Source organism: Alligator mississippiensis, chromosome 2 (genome assembly GCF_030867095.1).
Source record: "Alligator mississippiensis isolate rAllMis1 chromosome 2, rAllMis1, whole genome shotgun sequence".
Classification (NCBI taxonomy): domain Eukaryota; kingdom Metazoa; phylum Chordata; order Crocodylia; family Alligatoridae; genus Alligator; species Alligator mississippiensis.
In genome coordinates, this window is record NC_081825.1 from 242331510 (window position 1) to 242350397 (window position 18888).

The following is an 18888-nucleotide window of genomic DNA, read 5'->3' on the forward strand; positions in this document are numbered from 1 at the left end:
CACAGCCCGCTGCGCGCCCCTGAAAGCCTCGGACTGCTCCCGGCCCGCACAAAAGTATTACATCTGATAATAGCCCAAAGTTGAATTAACTGCTTAAAGGATTTTACTTGTTTCAGAACATATATTTGAATGTAAATTGTCATGACTAATATATTTAAGACTGTTGTTGAGCAACTTTAAACTTGCAAGTTCTAGTGTGAGTTGTTTTTTAAAATGATTTACAGACCTCTTCAGAACATCCAGGGGCTCATCTGTTTTATTTAAGAACTGCACTTAAAATGTCCCCAGACAGTTGTATTTCTTCTTAAAAATCTCTATCTAATTTAAGGCTTAAAACGCCTTTTTTAAAGGCAAATATATATTAACATTTTGTGGTGAGGTTCCATCAAAAAATGTTAGCCTTCACAAAACTGTAATCTTACATATAAGAAAACTTTAATATGTTAGCATCTCAAGAAACTTTACTATATTTTCATTCTTGAAATGCTTCTGATGCTACACTGGAAGTAGTATAGTACTCAAACATGTTATCCAGAGAGGTTGTGGACTTTCCAGCCTTGGAGGTTTTTAAGACTCAGCTAGACAAAGCCTTGGCTGGAGTGATACAGTTTGGGATGGTCCTGCTTTGAGCAGGGGGTTGAACTAGATGACCTCCTGAGGTCCCTTCCACCCTCATTTTCTATGACTCTATGATTACCCAGTTAATACTATCAATAAAAAAACCAAATTCCCTTCCATTTATCATTTTCACCATTTGTCAGATTGTGTTCTACTTTATACATTTAAGCAAGGCAAAAAATGGAATTGTTGTCCTTTCAGTACTGATTTAGTTTAACGAGAAGCAAATCACATTTTTACAACTGTTTTAACTACAGACTGTCAAAATGAAATGGAAACCGGTGGCTTGTTCAATAAAGCAGAAAAATCACACTATGGAAGTGACACCAGAATTAAAAAAAATCAGGATTTTATTAAAAAGAACATTGAGGTATGTATTAATGCCTCAAAATTAAAAATGACCGAGCAAGTTACTGATAATTACAGAAAACTATTTTTAAAAAGTTATGTTCTCTAAACAGTTGGATTCTTTAATCAAAGATTTTATAAGAATTAATCAGATTAAAATTAATGAAATTGTAAAATAAATTGTTAATAGTACAAAGTATTGTTAAGATCAGAATTGAGTCTCCATTGGTTGCCAAAATTAAAAGTTAGAAGCAATTCCAAATTAGCTTTTGACTAATGTGCCTTTAGATGATTGTATAGCAGCAGTAAAGGTACTTCCCCATCTAGTCCATTTTTGGACAAATATTATTTTATATTTTTTTTTCCAAAAACAAGAAAAAAGATAATTTAATATAGCTTTAGCATACTGGATGGGCAGTCTTAAAATTATCTGCCTATAGAATAAGTATACCAGTGCAACGCAAGCTGTTTGCTATTTATGGTAAGTCTTAATTCCTCAACTTTCGTGTAGGCAGAGCTTAACTTTCCATGCTTTGTTTTGGTTTTTGACCTGTTTGCCAAAGTTCTCTGCAGTAAGGTTTCTTATTATGATAGAGGTGGGTTGTCTTCTATATCAGGAACTAGAATATGACTACCAACTTATTTATGGTAGCCACCAGATTTGCTAAAAGAAGGTAATAACATTAGGTACTGTTATGTAGGGTTAGATTTTAATTGTCTGCGCAGAGAATAAAAGTTTTGCTTGTTTAAACATCTTCAGTCTTATGAACAAACCTAGTTTCTAAGTGTTTTTATTATGCATTTTACCCGTAAATACTTCAGTTGGCAAAGGATTCAGGGAACCAAGTGGTTATGCTTGAGGAAGAGAAGAAGAGGTTAATTGAATTATTGAAAGATACAGAAGATGGAAATGAACTTCAGGACACTGAGGTATGAAGCTTTATTTCTACTGACTTATGACTTCTTAAAACATAAATTTGGATATGTTCTTAAAGTCAAACTAAAATTTTAAGTAGTGGGTTCAAATGATAAAGATTAACGTATGCTATTATTGGATGCATCTACACATGCAATTAATTCGAAGCAATAAGTCTGGAGCAGGTTGAGCCAGAGTAAGCTACTCCTGGGTGCAGCATCTAGACGTGCACCTGGGGCAACAGCAATTTGAGCCAGGGTGGAGCAATTTATGCCAGGGCCGGGAGTATAGGGTGGCAGCCCTGGGCACCAGGTTGTGGCATTGGGTGGCAGAGGGGCTGACTGGGGCATGAAGGTGTTGAAAGTGTGGAGCTCTGTGGCTAGGTGGCAGGCAAGAGCCTGGCCCTCTGCTGTTTGGGTTTACCAGGTCCAGTTTACCCACACAATTTACCTGCAGTCTGTGTCTAATCGCAGTTAATAACCCTGCGGTAAGATAGTACTGTCCCTGACTGTGACAGGGCAGCAGTTATGTCCTGGCACAATTGGTAAGAAGACAGAGGAACAGAGGGAATGAGAGTTGCCCCACTTTTATGGGAAGTTAGTAAAGTGAGAACTGAGAAGAATTATGGCTTTATTGATGGTGCTGGAGCTGGCAGGAAGAATAGGCTAATGGGGAGCTGACTAGATAGGTTCCGGCAGCTGACCCAGAAGTAGAAAAGCCTGGGGTTGGGTGAGTTGTTTTCCCTGGAGAAGGGAGACCGGCAGGAGCAGGTGCTTGTGCAGCTGTGCGGAGGTGCAGCGATTACCTGACCTCAGCCAGGATTCAACTGGTCCAGCAGAGGAGGATCTGAAAGCTACGAGACTTACCTGAGGTGACAGCTGGTGTAACAGCATCACATTGGAGGCCTGCAAGGAATTGATCCAGTGAGTGAGGCATTTGTGTGTCTGTTACCTAAATGGAAGAAGAAGAGATGGGATAGCTAAGGGGATCTGTCCTGTGAAAATGAGGGTTCTCCCCTTCAACAGGAACAGAACACAGGGCTAAGCCAAGGAACTGAGTTAAACTGGCTATTTTCCTGATAAGGACCCTGTGAATTAAAGCAGAACAAAACTGAAATTCCGGTCCTTAATTTGAACACTGGCTGTAGGAGATTATCATGAACACATTCGTAGAAGTATTAATCTGAGATTCTAAGGGCAAGTAAGCCTAAGGACAGACTTAGAGGGGTACTTGTGGGGGTGTAAGCCCAAGTGCTGGGAATGGTTTGTGACCCACGCAGCATGTGCTTTATAAGCACTCTTAAGACTGCGTTGGTTCCCTGAGCATGGAATATAATTAAGGAATTACACCCCAAAACATTTGGTGTGGTAAGGGTAGGGGATGGGGATGAAAGAGCCCTGTGAAGAGGCCGGGTGGTCAGAGATGTTTCATTGAAAAAGAACAGTTACCTCCAAATATTTACTTTTTCCTTTTGGATTTCCTTTAACATCAAAGGCGTGGCAGGAGAGTACCAAAGAGGATTAACAAATCTGGGGTGGATTACTTCACATATCTCTCTCCGAGATCCTCAGACTTTCACACTGACATTACTGTCTTATGGCTACATTAATTAGTTTACTGCAGCCTAATAGCATCTCACATGTAGACGGTGATGCTTTACTTTGCAGCTAATTAGTCTACTCCGCAGTTCAGTGCATGTGTAGATGCAGCTGCTGTTAATAGTGTTTTATGGGTTTTTTGGATGTGAAGTTTCAAAGTAATGATCTTAATCTCTTCGTAGTATCAGAGTCTACTCTCTTAAAATTACTTTAATATTAATTACTGTGCAGTCTTTTTACTGCTTATAACAAGTGGCTACCAAGCCCCCATAAAGTTTATAGCTGCCATATGTTCACATCATATTATGCTTGACACTTGCCAAGCATTATGGATGATGAAAATGGTGTTACATCAGTTAATGCTGAGATCACTGTAGATGTTATAAGTACATATTATAGCAACAGCATTAGTTGAATGGCAGTGAGCTGAAACTAAGCAAGGATTCAATGGTATAACAGTGTTGATAGTTTGTAAGCTAGGGACTCTGTAACTATTTTACCATTCCATAACATAGAAGCATTGTAATGACATTTATCTCAAATAGATTGTAATGCCAATTTACCTTTCAAAAAAAGGATTCTTTGAATTTAAGGATGCTGTCCTGCAGGTAAGTTACAAGCCTTCTTGATATTGTATCCCCAAATAGTTTTGTAAATTAGTTATCAAACAGACTGACTCTTTTGGAAATGGTAAAGCATAGTTATATAAGGCAGACATGCTGAAATGAACCTCCTCACTTTGAGCCAGAGATGTGGGTTTTCCAGTAAATTTTGAATTGGAAAATTTTCCAGAAAATCACTTGCACTACTTATTAGTTTCATTTCAAAATCAGATTGAGGCAAATCTGATTCAGAACTACTTGAACCACATTCTCTTTCACTAAAGGATGGTTTTACCAATGAGTCTATGGGCAAGGGCAATGTATTATCATACTGTATCTTCACTAATTGTGCTTCTGACTGATTTTCCAGAAGCAAGAGATTTTGAGAAATAGAAACAAGTTTAGTGGTGCGTTCATTTATTAGTCTATTCCTCTTTTTTGTCTTGACTGAGCTGTAAGCCTTCCAGTCCTGTTCACAAGAAGCTGCTGTTGGTGGAATGCTTAGGATCCTTAGAGCAATCCTGGACAAGTCAGGTGTTACAGTATCCCTTCCACCATGTGAGAGGAGACATATTCTCTGCTGCCTGCCAAATGATATCTTTGCTTCAAAGTTTTTCTTCTGCGTGGTACTCGGCAATGCCTGTCATCACGGCTATTTTGTCAATGTTCAGGACATTCTTAGGTACTTCCATAATTGTATCAAGAGCAGTAAATAATTAATCTTTTTGGATAGAGGTGAAGAAGGCAAAAGCTCAATTTGATTTTCATTCACTTGTCTGCATATTTCTGGAATATTTGAAAGGCTTGGTGTATTTCCTTCAAGTTTCTTGATAGCCACTGAAACTGGTAGTAGCAAATTGAATGCTCCTTGAACGCGAACCCAGAACACATCATTGTCAAGAATCTGCTTCCGAATGTTCACGGGAATAATCTGGGATACTGTGTGATATACTGAAGCACACGGCAAACAGTTCTTTGTGTGCAGCAAACTATGCAAACACTTTGTAGCTGAGCCCCATCTAGTTTCTCCTGGCAAAAAAGTGCAGTTTCCTTCCCCTGCTTCTCTTTCTGTAATTTCTTCAAAGTCTGATTAGCAACATGAAGATTGTTGCATACCTTCACAATCGCTTTGCAGTTTGCCAGTATTGTCTTCATTGTATTCACACTGACTATGTTCTTTGCCAGAAGATTCAACCCATGAGCAAGACAGCCAGATACTATTAAATGAGGATACTTTGCCTCTAATATTTGCCATGAAACTTTCATGTTACTAGCATTATCGGTTACAAGGGCTTGTAGCCTGGAGGGATCTGCATTTTCAGTCTCTTCACTCAGTAATTTAGCTATGTATGCACCTGTATGATGAGAAGGTTTGTTAGCAATTGCTTTCAGGAATATTGATTCAGGTATTGCTAACATTATGTTCAATAAAGGATTTCCTTGTATATCAGTCCATCCCTCTGACATCAGAATCTTTTCCGAATTGATTTGGAGGCTTGCGATTTGATTTGGGCCTTTTAATTGGTCTCCTTATTTGATTTGGATTTGGAGATTCGGCCACCAAATTGGTCTGTACCTTCTCCGAATTGAATCGGCTATTGAAGCTTCACACAGCTCTACTGCCAAGCTTGCCTAACATTGTATTGGCATCCATTCATTGTTACAAATGAATTTTAAGAAACAATTTTTAGAAATGGAAAATTTCCCACAGAAAAATAAAGCGCTGGAAAATTGTCCGCCCCACATTTCTGCTTTGAGCAGAAAACTGGGATAGAAAGTGAATACATTTTGGTTGCCTTCTCCATATTCCCAGTACCTGCAAGTGGCCCAAAGCCTTGCAGAGCAACAGAATCTTCTGAAGGTGTCCCATAGGCATGGGTTTTTCTTAACCCCTGAAAATGGTGGAGGTCAGACTAGAAGGTCGTTTCTCTTTTTCCCCTGTATGGAAGAGATGATTCTCTGACTTAAAACCTCAAGAACTATTGCATTTACTTGACTATAAGACAACCCTGAATAATTAGATTTTATATATGGGAAGTTTATAAACTTGGAGGTTTGCCTCAAATTTGTCCCTGCAAATTTGTCCCCCTCCCACTGCTACAACAGGGAAAATAAGGGGGAGAGGGGTCAGGTGCCCCCCTTGCCCTCTGCCTGGCAAATTCTTCCTTCTGCAGCCTGCATATCACCTTACTGTGAGACTCTGCTCTCCCTGAGCACATGGAGGTGAGGGGCAAATCTGAAAACACGGACAGACGAATTGATGCATTTTACCTTTTTTTTTTTTTTTTAAACAGATGCAAGTTTTAGCACAGGGATTCTACAAATATACTTTTAAGCAGCACTTTTGTACCTGCATGTATATACAGTAAAAAACATGAATAACATTAGTTCAAAGCCAAAAGGCTCATGATTTACCATGTAATTTGTGCTGGCCCCCAGCAGAGTCAACAGCATTTCAAGCCCTGGTGATACCATAGCTCACCACTTCTCAGTATGTGTGTGTACTCCAGATACCTCCCACAAAGGATGCATGTGATAATTTGCCCCCCACTCTTGACTGGAACTGGATGTTGTTGTCACCAGTCCTCGGATCCTCCAAACATTTATACGTAGATGAGATGCAGGGCAACCTGGTCTGACTACACCTCAGGGATGGTGGGACCACACTAATCTTACGTGACAAGCTGTGAGAGGGGGCAACACAGGGATTCTGGGTGAACTGTTTGGGGCCCCATTTGTTAACGTCTGCCAGACATTTAAGGCTGGTGAAGAAACAGGAATAATTGGAAACAGAAAGGAAAGGCACAGCTCACCTGTGGGAGTGAAGAGGAAAACTAAATATATGCAGTGTAGTAGCTCACAATGACCTGAAAAAGAGTCAGCACTGAGGGAGATTGCAGGCGTATATCTTATTCGGATGGGCTGTACTAACTTATCTGAGAGTGATGTGCATCTTCTTTTGGGGATCCAGATGAGAGAAGGTGGTGAGGAAGACCCTGTATAAAGACAAAACAAACTGGGGGCAGGGGAATGCCAGACATCCTCTTGTACTTGTGGGCAAGGTACGAGCCAGATCTGTAAGCTGGAGGCAGTCACAGAGTTCAAAACAGCTTGTCTTATAAGATATTTTGCAGAACACCTTCTGAGACTGTGGGGGGTGTTCATGCTGACCAATAGAAGACCATGGATCATAAACCCACCATGGTTCTCAAAGATCCTGAACAAGTGTTGCAGCTGGTACAGGCTACAGAATGAAGGCCCTGCCACAATGGCTAACCACAGAAAGATACAGGAGGCGGTGAGAGCCAGGGACATACTGTCACCCATGTACCAGCTCCCCAGCGATAGTTGCCAGGCTGTGCGGGAGCAGATCTTCCACAAGGACCTGCAGAAAGACCACAGAGACCTGAATTGGCTGATAGCCCACCGAGCTGTCCCAGTGAAAGCACAGAGACACAGAGAGGGGCAGAGAGGTAGACTGAGCTGCCCTAGGGCAACCTGCCAAGGTGGCACAGAAACCATCAATCACCTCATTTGGCTATGTTTGTATGCCAAGGAGGTGTGGAAAAAGGTAAAACAACTCTATGAAGCTGTTACAGAGGTCGGACAGTTGACAAGAGAGGTGGTGCTATATTGGCACCTGTCTGAACACTAGTGGAGACCGCCAGCCCACTTCAATCAGTTTGTGTCCTGCATCAGGAGTGCCCTGTAGAAATCCAGGAACATCCTGATGTACAGACATAAGAACCTTGAGGTGGCAGACTGTGTTAAAATGCCTCTGAGCGAACTCCAGTCCTACTACCAGAAATCAGTAAGAGAGGATGAGGAGGATGCAGGCAACTCCAACTGGCAAAGGGACACTTGGCACAGGCTTTTCAAAGAGCACCCCCAGAAGGGGAGTGGACAGTGACAGAGAAGAGGACAACAAGGCAGCGGAAGGTGGAGACAGCAATGATGACAGCAGCAGTGAAACTGACAGGGACAGTAATAGCGACAATGAATGAACTGAATGGGTATATACTGGTTTCTGATCACTTATACCTGTAAAAATGTAATGTCTGTACATGGCCCTAATGAGAAATTGGTCATGTGAATCCATATGTATATGCTTCTTGGAGACTAACTAAATAAACAATATATGTTATAAGCTTTCATGAACCTGAGTTCACTTCATCAGATGCTCTATAGCAGGCTTGTCCAACATACAGCTTGCGGGCAGCATGCGGCCCACCAAGGCATTTTCTTTGGCCCACGGTGCTGCGATGGGAAACCCCTTGTCCCTCTCCCAGCCCCTCAGCAGCTTCCTAATGGTTGCTGAAGGGCTGAGGAAGGGCAAGGTTCCCACATGCACCGCGTCAGCACGGCGCGGCCCGGCCGGGTCCCTTGCGGGGCTGGACCCCGCCCCCGCCAGAGGCGGTGCTGGCTGCGGCTGCTGAGTGGCCCTGCCCGCCTGCCCCAAGGAGCCAGTGGCTGCCCGGGCGGCCGCAGCCAGTGCCGTGGGCTCGGGGCAGGCGCAGGACAGAGCATTCACTTGAGAACTTTGCTGCCAGGTGGCGGAGGAGCGGCTCCGCTCGCGGGCCCAGGACATGCCGGTCGCTGGCGGGGAGCATGCACGTCTGGGAGTGGCTATGCTCCTGCCCCCGCCTCCCCGCCCCAGCACGAGCCCGTGCCCGGGCCCTGTGCTGCCGGAGCGGCGCCCCTTGGGAAGCCAAGCAGCGGGCTGCTGGCACTACCGGCCTGTGCTTGCCTCCTTGCCAGCCCCGCTGCCCTGCCCTGCCCCATAGCAAGGTGGTGTCTGCTCCCCCGGCCAGTCTCCCCCCGGGCACTGCGGCTCTCTGGGCCCAGCCGCCCGCGCATGAGGCCTCGAGTCCCGAGGGGGCCGCTTCTCACGTGCTGCTGAGGACGGGAGGCGGAGCGGGCACATGCGGCCACCGGGGCAGTGAGGTGGGAAGTGGCAGAGCAGAGGGCACCTTTGCCGCACATCCCAGGGAGGCTGTGGCCGGGAGGACAAGGAGGAGCCTGGACTGGGGCTCCTGCACGTGGCAGCAGCTCTCTGCGCCCCGCTCTGTACCCGGCTGTAGCTGCAGCAGTACCCAGCTGAGTCGCAAGTCTCTCTCGCAGCCTCTCGGATGCACTGAGGAGCCCCCGCTCCCTCCTCCCTCCCCTCCCACTTGCAAGGCAGTGAGCGGTGGAGGCTGCAAAGCGCTGCGCAGGTGTCTCCTGCCAAGACACATCCCTCCACCTTTGATTAGTTTCCACTCTGGCTGATATCTTTTCCACATTTGATCTGTTGACTTGCATTATGCTTTTTTCCTTACACGACAGTGTTTATTTTAGTCAAGTGTTTAGTATTATTTCATTGTTGCTTTTATATTGTTTTTATTTTGGATTTTAAACCACAATTCCAGGCCCATTTCATTGTCACTTGCTGCAACTTCATTGATGTCAAAGGTCATGTGACATCACTTCCTGATGTGACACCGCTTCCTGTGAGGTCTTTGAATATGGCTCGCCGGCCCACTGGGTGATAAAAAGTTTGTGATCCGGCCCCACATTCAAAAAGGTTGAACCCCTGCTCCATAGTCTATAGCAGGAATGCTTAAACTATGGCTCAAACTCTTGAGCCACTGCATCTGGCCTGTGGGTCAGGAAATTTGCTGGCGGGAGAGTGGTGGCCATTAATATGGTTACCCTCCCCCCACCAAATTCCCCAACCCCAAGCCCCATGTGCTTGGTTGGAGCCAGGATGTGCCCCCTTCCCCTTGCAAGGCCAGGTTGAGGCTGGGCTATGCCCCCGGCCCATCAGGCTGCATGCACCAACTCTCTTATTTAAATTATAATCCAATTTGGGCATTTCCTTTTTTATAGTTGGGCTATACCCCTTTTCCCTGCAGGGCTGGGCCACATCCTCTTTTCTTCCCTGCGGCTGGGCCATGCCCTGTTCCCACCCCGCCACAAGGTTTGGCCATGCCCCCTTTTCCATGGGGGCCAGGTTGGAGCTGGGCCATGCCCCTTTTTTCCTGGGCAGCTGGGTTGGGGCTGGGTCACTCCCTCTACCCCCCTGCATGGAGCCGGGTCATGTCCTGCCTCCCCCTCCACAGGGCAGCATGGTGAAGCTCCCTTTTCCCAGTGCAGGGCTGGGCTGCTCCTGCCCCACTCCCTGCCCAATGGCCAGATGATGGCTGCCATACTGGCCCCAGGCATTGGATCAAAACCACTATCCGACCTGTGGTCAGACCAGGCACAGCTCATCTGGCCTGCTGGGCAACAAGTTTGAACACCACTGGTCTATAGATTAGGTTGAATGCTACTGGTGTATAATGTACCCTGCCACAGAAAACAACAACCTTATCCCTTTTTGAATGTTTTTTAATGTTCATACTTAGGTTGATCTGGCTTACTACAGATATGATTTTTGTAGTGCTGCAAAATTCTAACTCTTTTTTTGAAGGTTGATTCTCTTTTAAAAAAAACAAAAAAAAGCTACACACCCTGAAAGAAGATAATACATCTTTAACACCGGGGTGTCCAACCTCATTATAACATGGACCACACCAGTGTGGGCTGCACACCACAGGGGTAACACTGGTCCCCCTTCCCCCCACCCCGGCCCATCAGGCTGCATGCCCCAACTCTCTTATTTAAATTATAATCCAATTTGGGCATTTCCTTTTTTATAGCGAAGATCATAAGGAAATTATCAAGGGAGTTATGACAAATCTTAACTGTTTTGAACTGGATTAGGTTATTTTTCATCAGTTCTTCAAACATTAATATAATATTATAGGAAAGAAGAGTTTCAAGGGATTTCACTTGGATTTCCATATGCCAAAAATTGTAGGATTATTGAAAAAAATCATTTGTTAGCTGAAGAATTCTCTGCACTCAAGTTCACACACACCCTACCTTATTTCTCCCATCCCCTTACTTTAAAAAAAAAAGGTAGGGATCACCTGTTGCTAGCTGTGTGTTGCTATAAATCCAGGGTAAATCACTTCTATTTACATTAATGTCATAGAGGACAGCGCAGCTCCCAGTGTCCAACTCTGTGCCTATATGGCCAATATAAAGCAGTACTAAGCACTGGTGTGGACTTCTATCCAGATGACACTTTTTTGCATCCAGCTGTATGCTGGACATTTACTAATTTGGGTCTCATTTTGTCTTGATTCTTTTTCTATACTGCTCCTAATGCTGATAAACAGCTGGATCTAAAATTTGCAGCTCCCTCAGCAAATATTTTATGCAAAGTTTAAATGTTGCAAATTAAATATGGTAACATAAGATCAGTGGCACCTGGCAGCAGTAGGGGTGGCAGTGGCTCGGATTTATGCCCCCTGCCCCCCCCTGCGCGGCAACACTTATGCATCATCAGTGGTTTAGATTTATACTAGGGGTACACCAATAAAGATTTTCTTGGCTGATACTGATAACCAATGATCAACCAACCATATCGGCAGATGCCAGTCTGATAGCTGATATTTTGTAATAGTGCAAGGCATTTTAAACTACTGATGAAATTAACCTTTTGTTTTGCATTTATAACACACACACACGCCCCTCCTGCTTGCTCCAGCCCTTGATGAAGAAGGCAGTGACCACCTCATTGCCATGCATCTTGCCCACAGCTCCCCATGTAGCCCACATGTGGACAGTGGTCCTGGGCGTGTTTGAAGCCCCAGAGCATGCCACTGCCTCGGCACTGGCAGACCCTGCACAGCTGAGCTCCTGTGGCTGCTGGGGAGAAACCACTTTTGCAAAGGCGCCTAGTGCCTGGCAGAGCAGAACATCTCTCACGCAGTGCCTTACCCCACCTGTGCACAGCCTATTGTCTCTGTGGCAGCTCTGGTGCTCAGGCCTCTGTTGCACACGCGATGTTGCCGTGGCAGTGGCAGCAGCAGCAGGAGCCAGTAACGGTCCCTTTGTTAATGGGGGAGGTGCCTTGTGACTGCTTCCTGGCGCCTGCTCCCGCTGCTTGCCAGGACCTGTAGTCTGGCTCAGGCTGGCAGTGAGATGTGGGGATTGGACTACGCTTGCCAGGGTGCTTCTGGCATGTGGGCATGATTATCGGCTACAGTGACCAAAAAAAGCTGATAGCCGATAAGGTTATTTTTCCTTTTATTAGTGCCAATCTGATAGCCAACCGATATATATTGGTGCAGCCCTAATTTATTTAGTTCTTAAACATATTGTTTCTTTGGGAAATAAGTTATGTTGATTGCCTTAAAGCCACTTCCTTTGGACAGATGAACTGACTCTTTTACTTCTTTTTTTTACAGGAGGATACATCTGGTTGGCTAGTAGCTGGAGAAGGGTACACACCTGAACCAATGGAATTTCATCACCTAAATGAAATAGCTGCTAAACTCCAAATAATAGTTTCTAATGGGGATTTCTCCATAATTCATAGCTCCTGTTCTAATGTTCCAAGCCAGATTTATCAGGTACAGTACTGTATAGTACTTATAAATTACAGATTTGTTGCATAAAATATGTTTTCGGGTCAAATGAAAATAAATATATTTTTAAATGCATTTTGTACTTTTTCAGCGTTTGTCTGATCTCAATGTACTTGACAATAGGTAAGTAATGAATTTGGTTTAATGAGGTCATTTTTATCACTGGCGTGTCTTGTCTGTTTCTGAATATCGTGAGAAAATGTACATCATCTTCTCCTTTTAAGTGGAGTATGTTTCAAGCATGTTCTACTTTTTTAGCGTTTATTACAGAGCTTGGATCTAAAATTTGTGGCTTCATCAGCAAATATTTTGTGCAAAGTTTGAATTTTGTTAAACACATTGGGCATTAGTTCCAAATTAAATATGGTATCATATTATCAATGGCAGTACTATCTTTTGGGCATTCAGGTTAGTAGGGGTGCACAGATAAAAATTTTTTTGGCCAATATCGATGGCCGATTATTAACCAGCCGTATCAGCCAGTACTGATCTGATAACCAATATGCAGCCTGGCAGCCTGGAGAGCAGCATCTGTCTGGTAAGTCTGTGGGGGGGAAGGGGCAGGGGGCAGATTGAAGCCCCCATGATGAGGGAGGGAGTGGGGCTGGGGCAGGGGCAGGCGCTGCCCAGCTGGGGCAGGGCAAGGTGCAGGACAGAGCTTATGGGTGGCTCATCCTGGGGTTGTAGGGGTGGGGAATGAGGCCAGCACCCTGCTGCTCCTGGAGGAGGCATAGGGGGCATGTGCCCCCCGTATTTTTGCATGGGGTGAGGGTGGGCTGTCCACTGCAGGATCGAGGCCAGGGGCTGTGCCAACCTCTTCCCGGGGGGGGGGGGGGAGGGGGGGCTGGGCTGGGGCTGTGCTTGGGGCGAGCAGGGGCTGGGCATGTGGTGGCAGTGCTGGGAGGAGGGGCTATGGTGTGGGCTACAGCCACCCCAACATTTGCTGTAGCCCTCTCCTGTAACCCCTTCTCCCAGTGCTGCCTTCCCTGCCCCTGCCAACCCCAAGTGCAGTCCCAGCCCAGGCCACCCCTGCCAGGAAGAGGCTGGCGCATCCCCTGGTTCCGAGCCTGCAGCGGGCAGCCTGCCCTTGTCCTGCACACAAATCCAGTGAGCATGTGCCCCCATTCCTCCCCCAGGGATGCATGTGTGGTGGGGAGCTGCTCCCATTCCACACACCCCCAGTGCCCCTCAGACAAGCCGCTCACAGTTCTGGCCCAGGCCTCACCCCACCCTGGCTGGGTAGTGCTTGCCCCAGCCCCACTCTCTCCCTCACCGTGAGGTCCTCTATCTGTCCCCCCAACACCCCTTCCCTCTGCCACTCTTACCAGCCAGATGCTGCTCTCCAGGCTGCTGGGCTGAGTGCCTGGCTGTGTGCATGCTGCATTTATGTGCATGCACGCAGCATTTATCAGTGACATTATCCGTCATAAAAAGCCGATTGCCAATAATGTTGATTTTTCTTTTTATCAGTTCCAGTCTGATATGGACCGAAATACCAGTGCACCTCTACAGATTAGGCTTGCTTTCAATTCTGAGGCTTCAAAAGGTATCCCCTGACAGATTGTATAAGTATGTCTGTTAAAGAGTAGTAAAGGATGTTGAAAGGTTAATTATTCTTCAGAGGCTGGTAAAAGCTGTTGGGGTTCACCCCCATTCTCAAACTTTATAGGTGAAGTTCTTTCTCATTCTTGTCTCTTGGGGATGTAGTTTATCATAAGATAACAGGCAGGTTGTGGCAGCTAATGTAAAAATACTAGTGTGCTTTTTTAAATACTTCATAAAAATGTACAGTATGGTATTAATGCTTATAAATAAAAGTATGATATCCCTGATATGAAATATTCTTACACAAATGTGTTTATTCTCTTGTGCTATAGCTCATATGCTGTTTGGACAGATTCACCTAAGGGTATGTCCTTGTCACTTCTGTGTGGCTCTCCCCAGGAATGCCACTCTGGCAACCTACTCGACATACACTAGTTTTGAAGTTGAGTTAGTGAAGCTGTCCTGGGTTCATCCCTCTCACCACTGCTCTTGTGATCTCTGTGTGTGGTATGCTTGAGACTAGTGTTGGGGGAGTGCTTTCAGGTGGCTTCCCTGTCTTGTTTCTGGGATTGGTGCTTGCAGAGTGGGGGGTAGTTGGGTGAGGTGTGTTTATTTGTGAAATAGACATCCTGAAATATATATTTGCACAGCCAAGCATCCTAGTTCATTTATTTGTGGGGGTGAAAAACATCTCCTCAAAGAGCTAAAGTAATTGAACTATTGTTTTCATTGAGGCTGTGGCAGTTTTTAAATATAATATTATTAGTTGTATTTTTTATTTTACTTTTATTTTTACATTCTCTAGATTAACTCCTTTCTAGCATTCTATTTCTATCCCAGTTTATAATTTAGTTATGAGACTACAAATGGAGACTTTCTCATGCTGATATTTAATTTCATATTAGCAATGGCTTTTTAATGTGTGAAGCAGCAACCCCATCTGGTGGTAATTTAATCACCTACATGACTCATTTGTCCAGTCACATGAATAGTTATCTAGTAAAGTGCTTATGCCATGAGTCTAATTGAAGAAGGCAGTGGTAAACACACTACTGGACTAAAATACTCTAATTGCAATCATTAGTATTTTTCTGAAATCCACAGGGTTTTTTTATGTTGATTTCACCACAAAAACTGCGCCTGAATCACTATACTAGAATATCCTTTTTTAAACGTTTGATTATATTTCTTGTATAGTTATAAACATTTAGAAACTAAAATTTAGGTATAGACAATAGAAGTTGTGTAGTGACTTTCAGGTCTGAAGAATAAATAGGGTAGGTTTTTGTTAGATAGTCTTATTTAGGAAATTATTTGTAGGATTTTGTAAGATACCTTTTGTTTGCATGAAAATACACTTTCAGCTTATGAGTGAATTGCATGAAATGTATCTTGTAATTGAAATATTTAAAAGAACTTGAAATGTCTTTAATGCATTTATTAAGTGAGGTGATAGCTTTTTAAACATTTTTGTGTTAGCTAATGTGTACCTAGATAATAATTACTGCTCATATAAATCTTGAATTTGTTAATATGGCTTCACTACTGAGTGAAAGTCAGGTTTCCTCATTTCTTAGCCCCAGGACCTCACTGGAGTGTTTTAGATTTCCTCTCTTCCAGATATATACCCCCAGGATCTCTTGGGTGTGTCTTTGCAAAGGGGGAAAGTCAGGGTTCTCCCCCTTCCATAGATGCTCCCCTGGCAAACTCCATGGTGAGTCTCTGGAAATAGGGAACCCTGGAAATACGGCACCCCAGTAGATTTCAGGGAGCATCTTTGTAAGTGAGGAAAGACCAGCAGAAACTTCTGAGGTTTGAGATGTACAGGATTGGGCCCCTTAAGCCTTGGGTGTACTTGCACGGGGCAGCAGGAGACTGCCAGCAGTTCTGGCCAAGACATTTAACAACTTCCAGCCCCTGTCAATGTAACTCTAGAATACTCTATGTAGCAGATTCATTTTTCAGACACCACAGTGAAAATTTGCAGTGGCCACATTGCCACCACATTGTAAAGAAACCTACTGATCTCTGCATCTATCTTCATGGCATCAGCTTTCATCCTAAGCACACCACTAGATCTGTTGTCTACAGCCAAGCTCTATATTACAACCGGATCTTCTGGGATTCCTATACAATTACAATACAACCCCAACACTAACCACTGAAATTAGCAAAGGCAGACTCAAACTTTTTTCTGACCTGTTACAATACCAACCTCAAGACAAGGACAACAGCTTGAACACATCATTAGTGACCTCTAATCCCTTCTGGAAAAAGATAACTGTCTCAAGGTAGCCTTTAGGAACAAACCTGTCCTGGCTCACAGGCAGCCCCACAACTTCAAGCAGTGTCTCTCAGACAATATGCTGGGTAACTTCTGTTCTCGTGAGGCACTAGGCCTTGCAATAGACCTGAATGCCTGATGTGTTTCCACATCAATACAGACCACATCATCACTGGACTTAATAACAAGGAGTACAACATCTAGGGTTCATTTACCTGCACCTCTACCAATGTCATGTATGCCATCACCTGTCTAACATAAGACACGAAAGCCTGAGGCAGAACACTTCAACTTCCCCGAACACGCCATTGCTGACCTCAGGATTGCTGACCTCAGGCTAAAAAATTTAAAATCAGTTTGAATGGGAAACTGAAACAAGAGATCATCCACAAACTGGACTGTGTTAAATATGGTCTAAACAGAGACTGTGGATTCTATTCTCATTACCTGGATTAGTTTTTGTGACCTCTTTTTTCCTATTGGTTTAATGTTTCTTTGTCTCTTCCAGCACTGTCCCTCTCCCCCCCAATTTCTCTGTCTCTTCCCCCCTTGTCTTTTGTATTCTAATTTCTCTCTCCTTATACTCTGTTTTCTGCATATCATTTCACAGCATTTGTTGAAGGGAGCTTTAGCTCCCTTGTACTCTCTCTCTATATCTTATTTAGTTAGTCTGTGAAGCTGTATATCTACCCTGCCTTCTGACTGCCTTCAGACTTAACCTGGTTAACTACCTTTCTCTGCTTGTGGTCTCCCATCATAAAGCAAAAAGACATCCACTGCAATAAAGCGGCACACTTTTTATTAGGGTTGTTGGTTGTAGCTGTATTGGTCTAAGGACATAGGCAGACAAGGTTCTTTGGGTAAATGTGGTATCTTTTATTATACCAAATAAATAGTTGGAAAAAGTGTTCTTTGCAAGCTTTTGGGCTCCAAAATGGCACTACAACCAACCTATATGCCAACCTTTGTGTGGTTCACCTGGAAGAAGAATTCCTCAAGAACTGCACCAACAAATACATGCTATACCCAAGATATATTGATGGCATCTTCATCATTTGGACCAAAAATCTGCAGTCTCTAATTGATTTCCATCATAAATTCAATAATCGTCACCCCTCCATCAGACTATCTCTTGAATACTCCAGCACCAACATCTCCTTTTTAGATGCTATGATCAATAACCAGAATGGTAAAATACAACCACCATATACGAGAAACCCACAGACCAACAGACATATCTACACAGAACCAGCAATTGCCCTAAACACACAAAGAAAGCTATAATTGGAGGCAAGCTCTCCAATACCACCTAATTTGCACTGAGGAGAATACCTGCGATTGCCACCTCGCAAATCTCAAAAGGGCTTTCATCCAACAAGGACACCCCTCCAGAGTGATAGATCACACTTTTGAAAGAGCCATCCGGATAGCACTTGAAGAATTGCTGCTATACAAAAAGAAAATCCCCACAAATTGCATACCATTATTTATGACATACCATCCTTCCTGGAACATATACGGAAAATCGTCAAACAATTTCAACCCATACTAGAAGACCCAATTCTCAAAGACATCTTTCCAGAACCACCCATCGTTGCTTTTAAACAAGCACCAAACCTTGCTAGCCTCATTACCAGAAGCAAACTGCTTATGGCACACATCGAATGGATCCAGACCATGCCAAGATAAGAAATGTAAAACCTGCCAACACATCTCCACCACTCCTACAATAACTCCATCCCACACTAGAACCATCACCATTCCTAGAAATTACACCTGCAGCTCCAGAAATGTAATATATATCATCCAGTGCACCAAATACCCTGATAGTAAATAGGTAGGAGAAACCAAACAACTGTGCACCAGAATGAATGCACACTGAAAATCTATCAAAGACAAAAATATCCAATTATTGGTGGGTACACACTTCGCACAAGAGAACCATTCTCTCTCTAATCTCTCAGTTTTATCCTCAAAGGGAATTTACAAAACACCTTTCGTAGACAAGCCTACGAACTTCACTTCATAGATCTACTGGATATAAAAAAAAATCATAGAGTAAATATAGATATTGGATTTATGGCACATTATAACCTGCCTGCCATCCAGTAACCCCAGGTAAACTCTTTACAGTTTACTAGCTGCATTCTTTCACCAGATCAACATCCCTCTTCCTTTGCCCCCTCCCCCCCCACACTTATTGTCTACCACACATTTGCATTTTCACAGACCTGCATTTTTGCATATTGGCTTCTAATTTACCCAGGAGACAGCATACTCTCGCCAATGCCTGAAGAAGGGTGTTTGTGTCCAAAAGCTTGCTAAGAACAATTCTTCCAACTGTTTAGTTGGTCCAATAAAAGATACCACATTTACCCGAAGAACCTGGCCTGCCACAGTTTATACCTTTTTGTTGTGGCCACACTGTGGCACAACAAAAGGTGTAGGCATCTATTTGCTGTTGCTATGTGCTGCTGTAAAAATGTTTATGGTGGCACAAAGATGACAAAAGGTGATG

The 18888-nt window shown here is 43.9% G+C and overlaps 1 protein-coding gene across 14 annotated transcripts in view; it reads left to right on the forward strand.

Moving 5' to 3' along the window:
- FSIP1 (fibrous sheath interacting protein 1) overlaps positions 1 to 18888 on the forward strand; it is a 255856-nt gene that overhangs the window by 36977 nt on the left and 199991 nt on the right. For 13 of the 14 annotated variants that reach the window (XR_002093174.2, XM_019496478.2, XM_019496474.2 and 10 more), the window contains 5 exons: positions 876 to 988; positions 1789 to 1896; positions 12362 to 12526; positions 12633 to 12664; positions 14012 to 14087. Coding sequence is in view for 13 of the 14 variants with exons in the window: in XM_019496478.2 (XP_019352023.1) it covers positions 876 to 988; positions 1789 to 1896; positions 12362 to 12526; positions 12633 to 12664; positions 14012 to 14087 (494 nt within the window). In the remaining variant the exon portion in view is untranslated. The remainder of the gene's footprint in view (positions 1 to 875; positions 989 to 1788; positions 1897 to 12361; positions 12527 to 12632; positions 12665 to 14011; positions 14088 to 18888) is intronic. The other variant, XM_014595468.3, reaches the window with a different exon arrangement.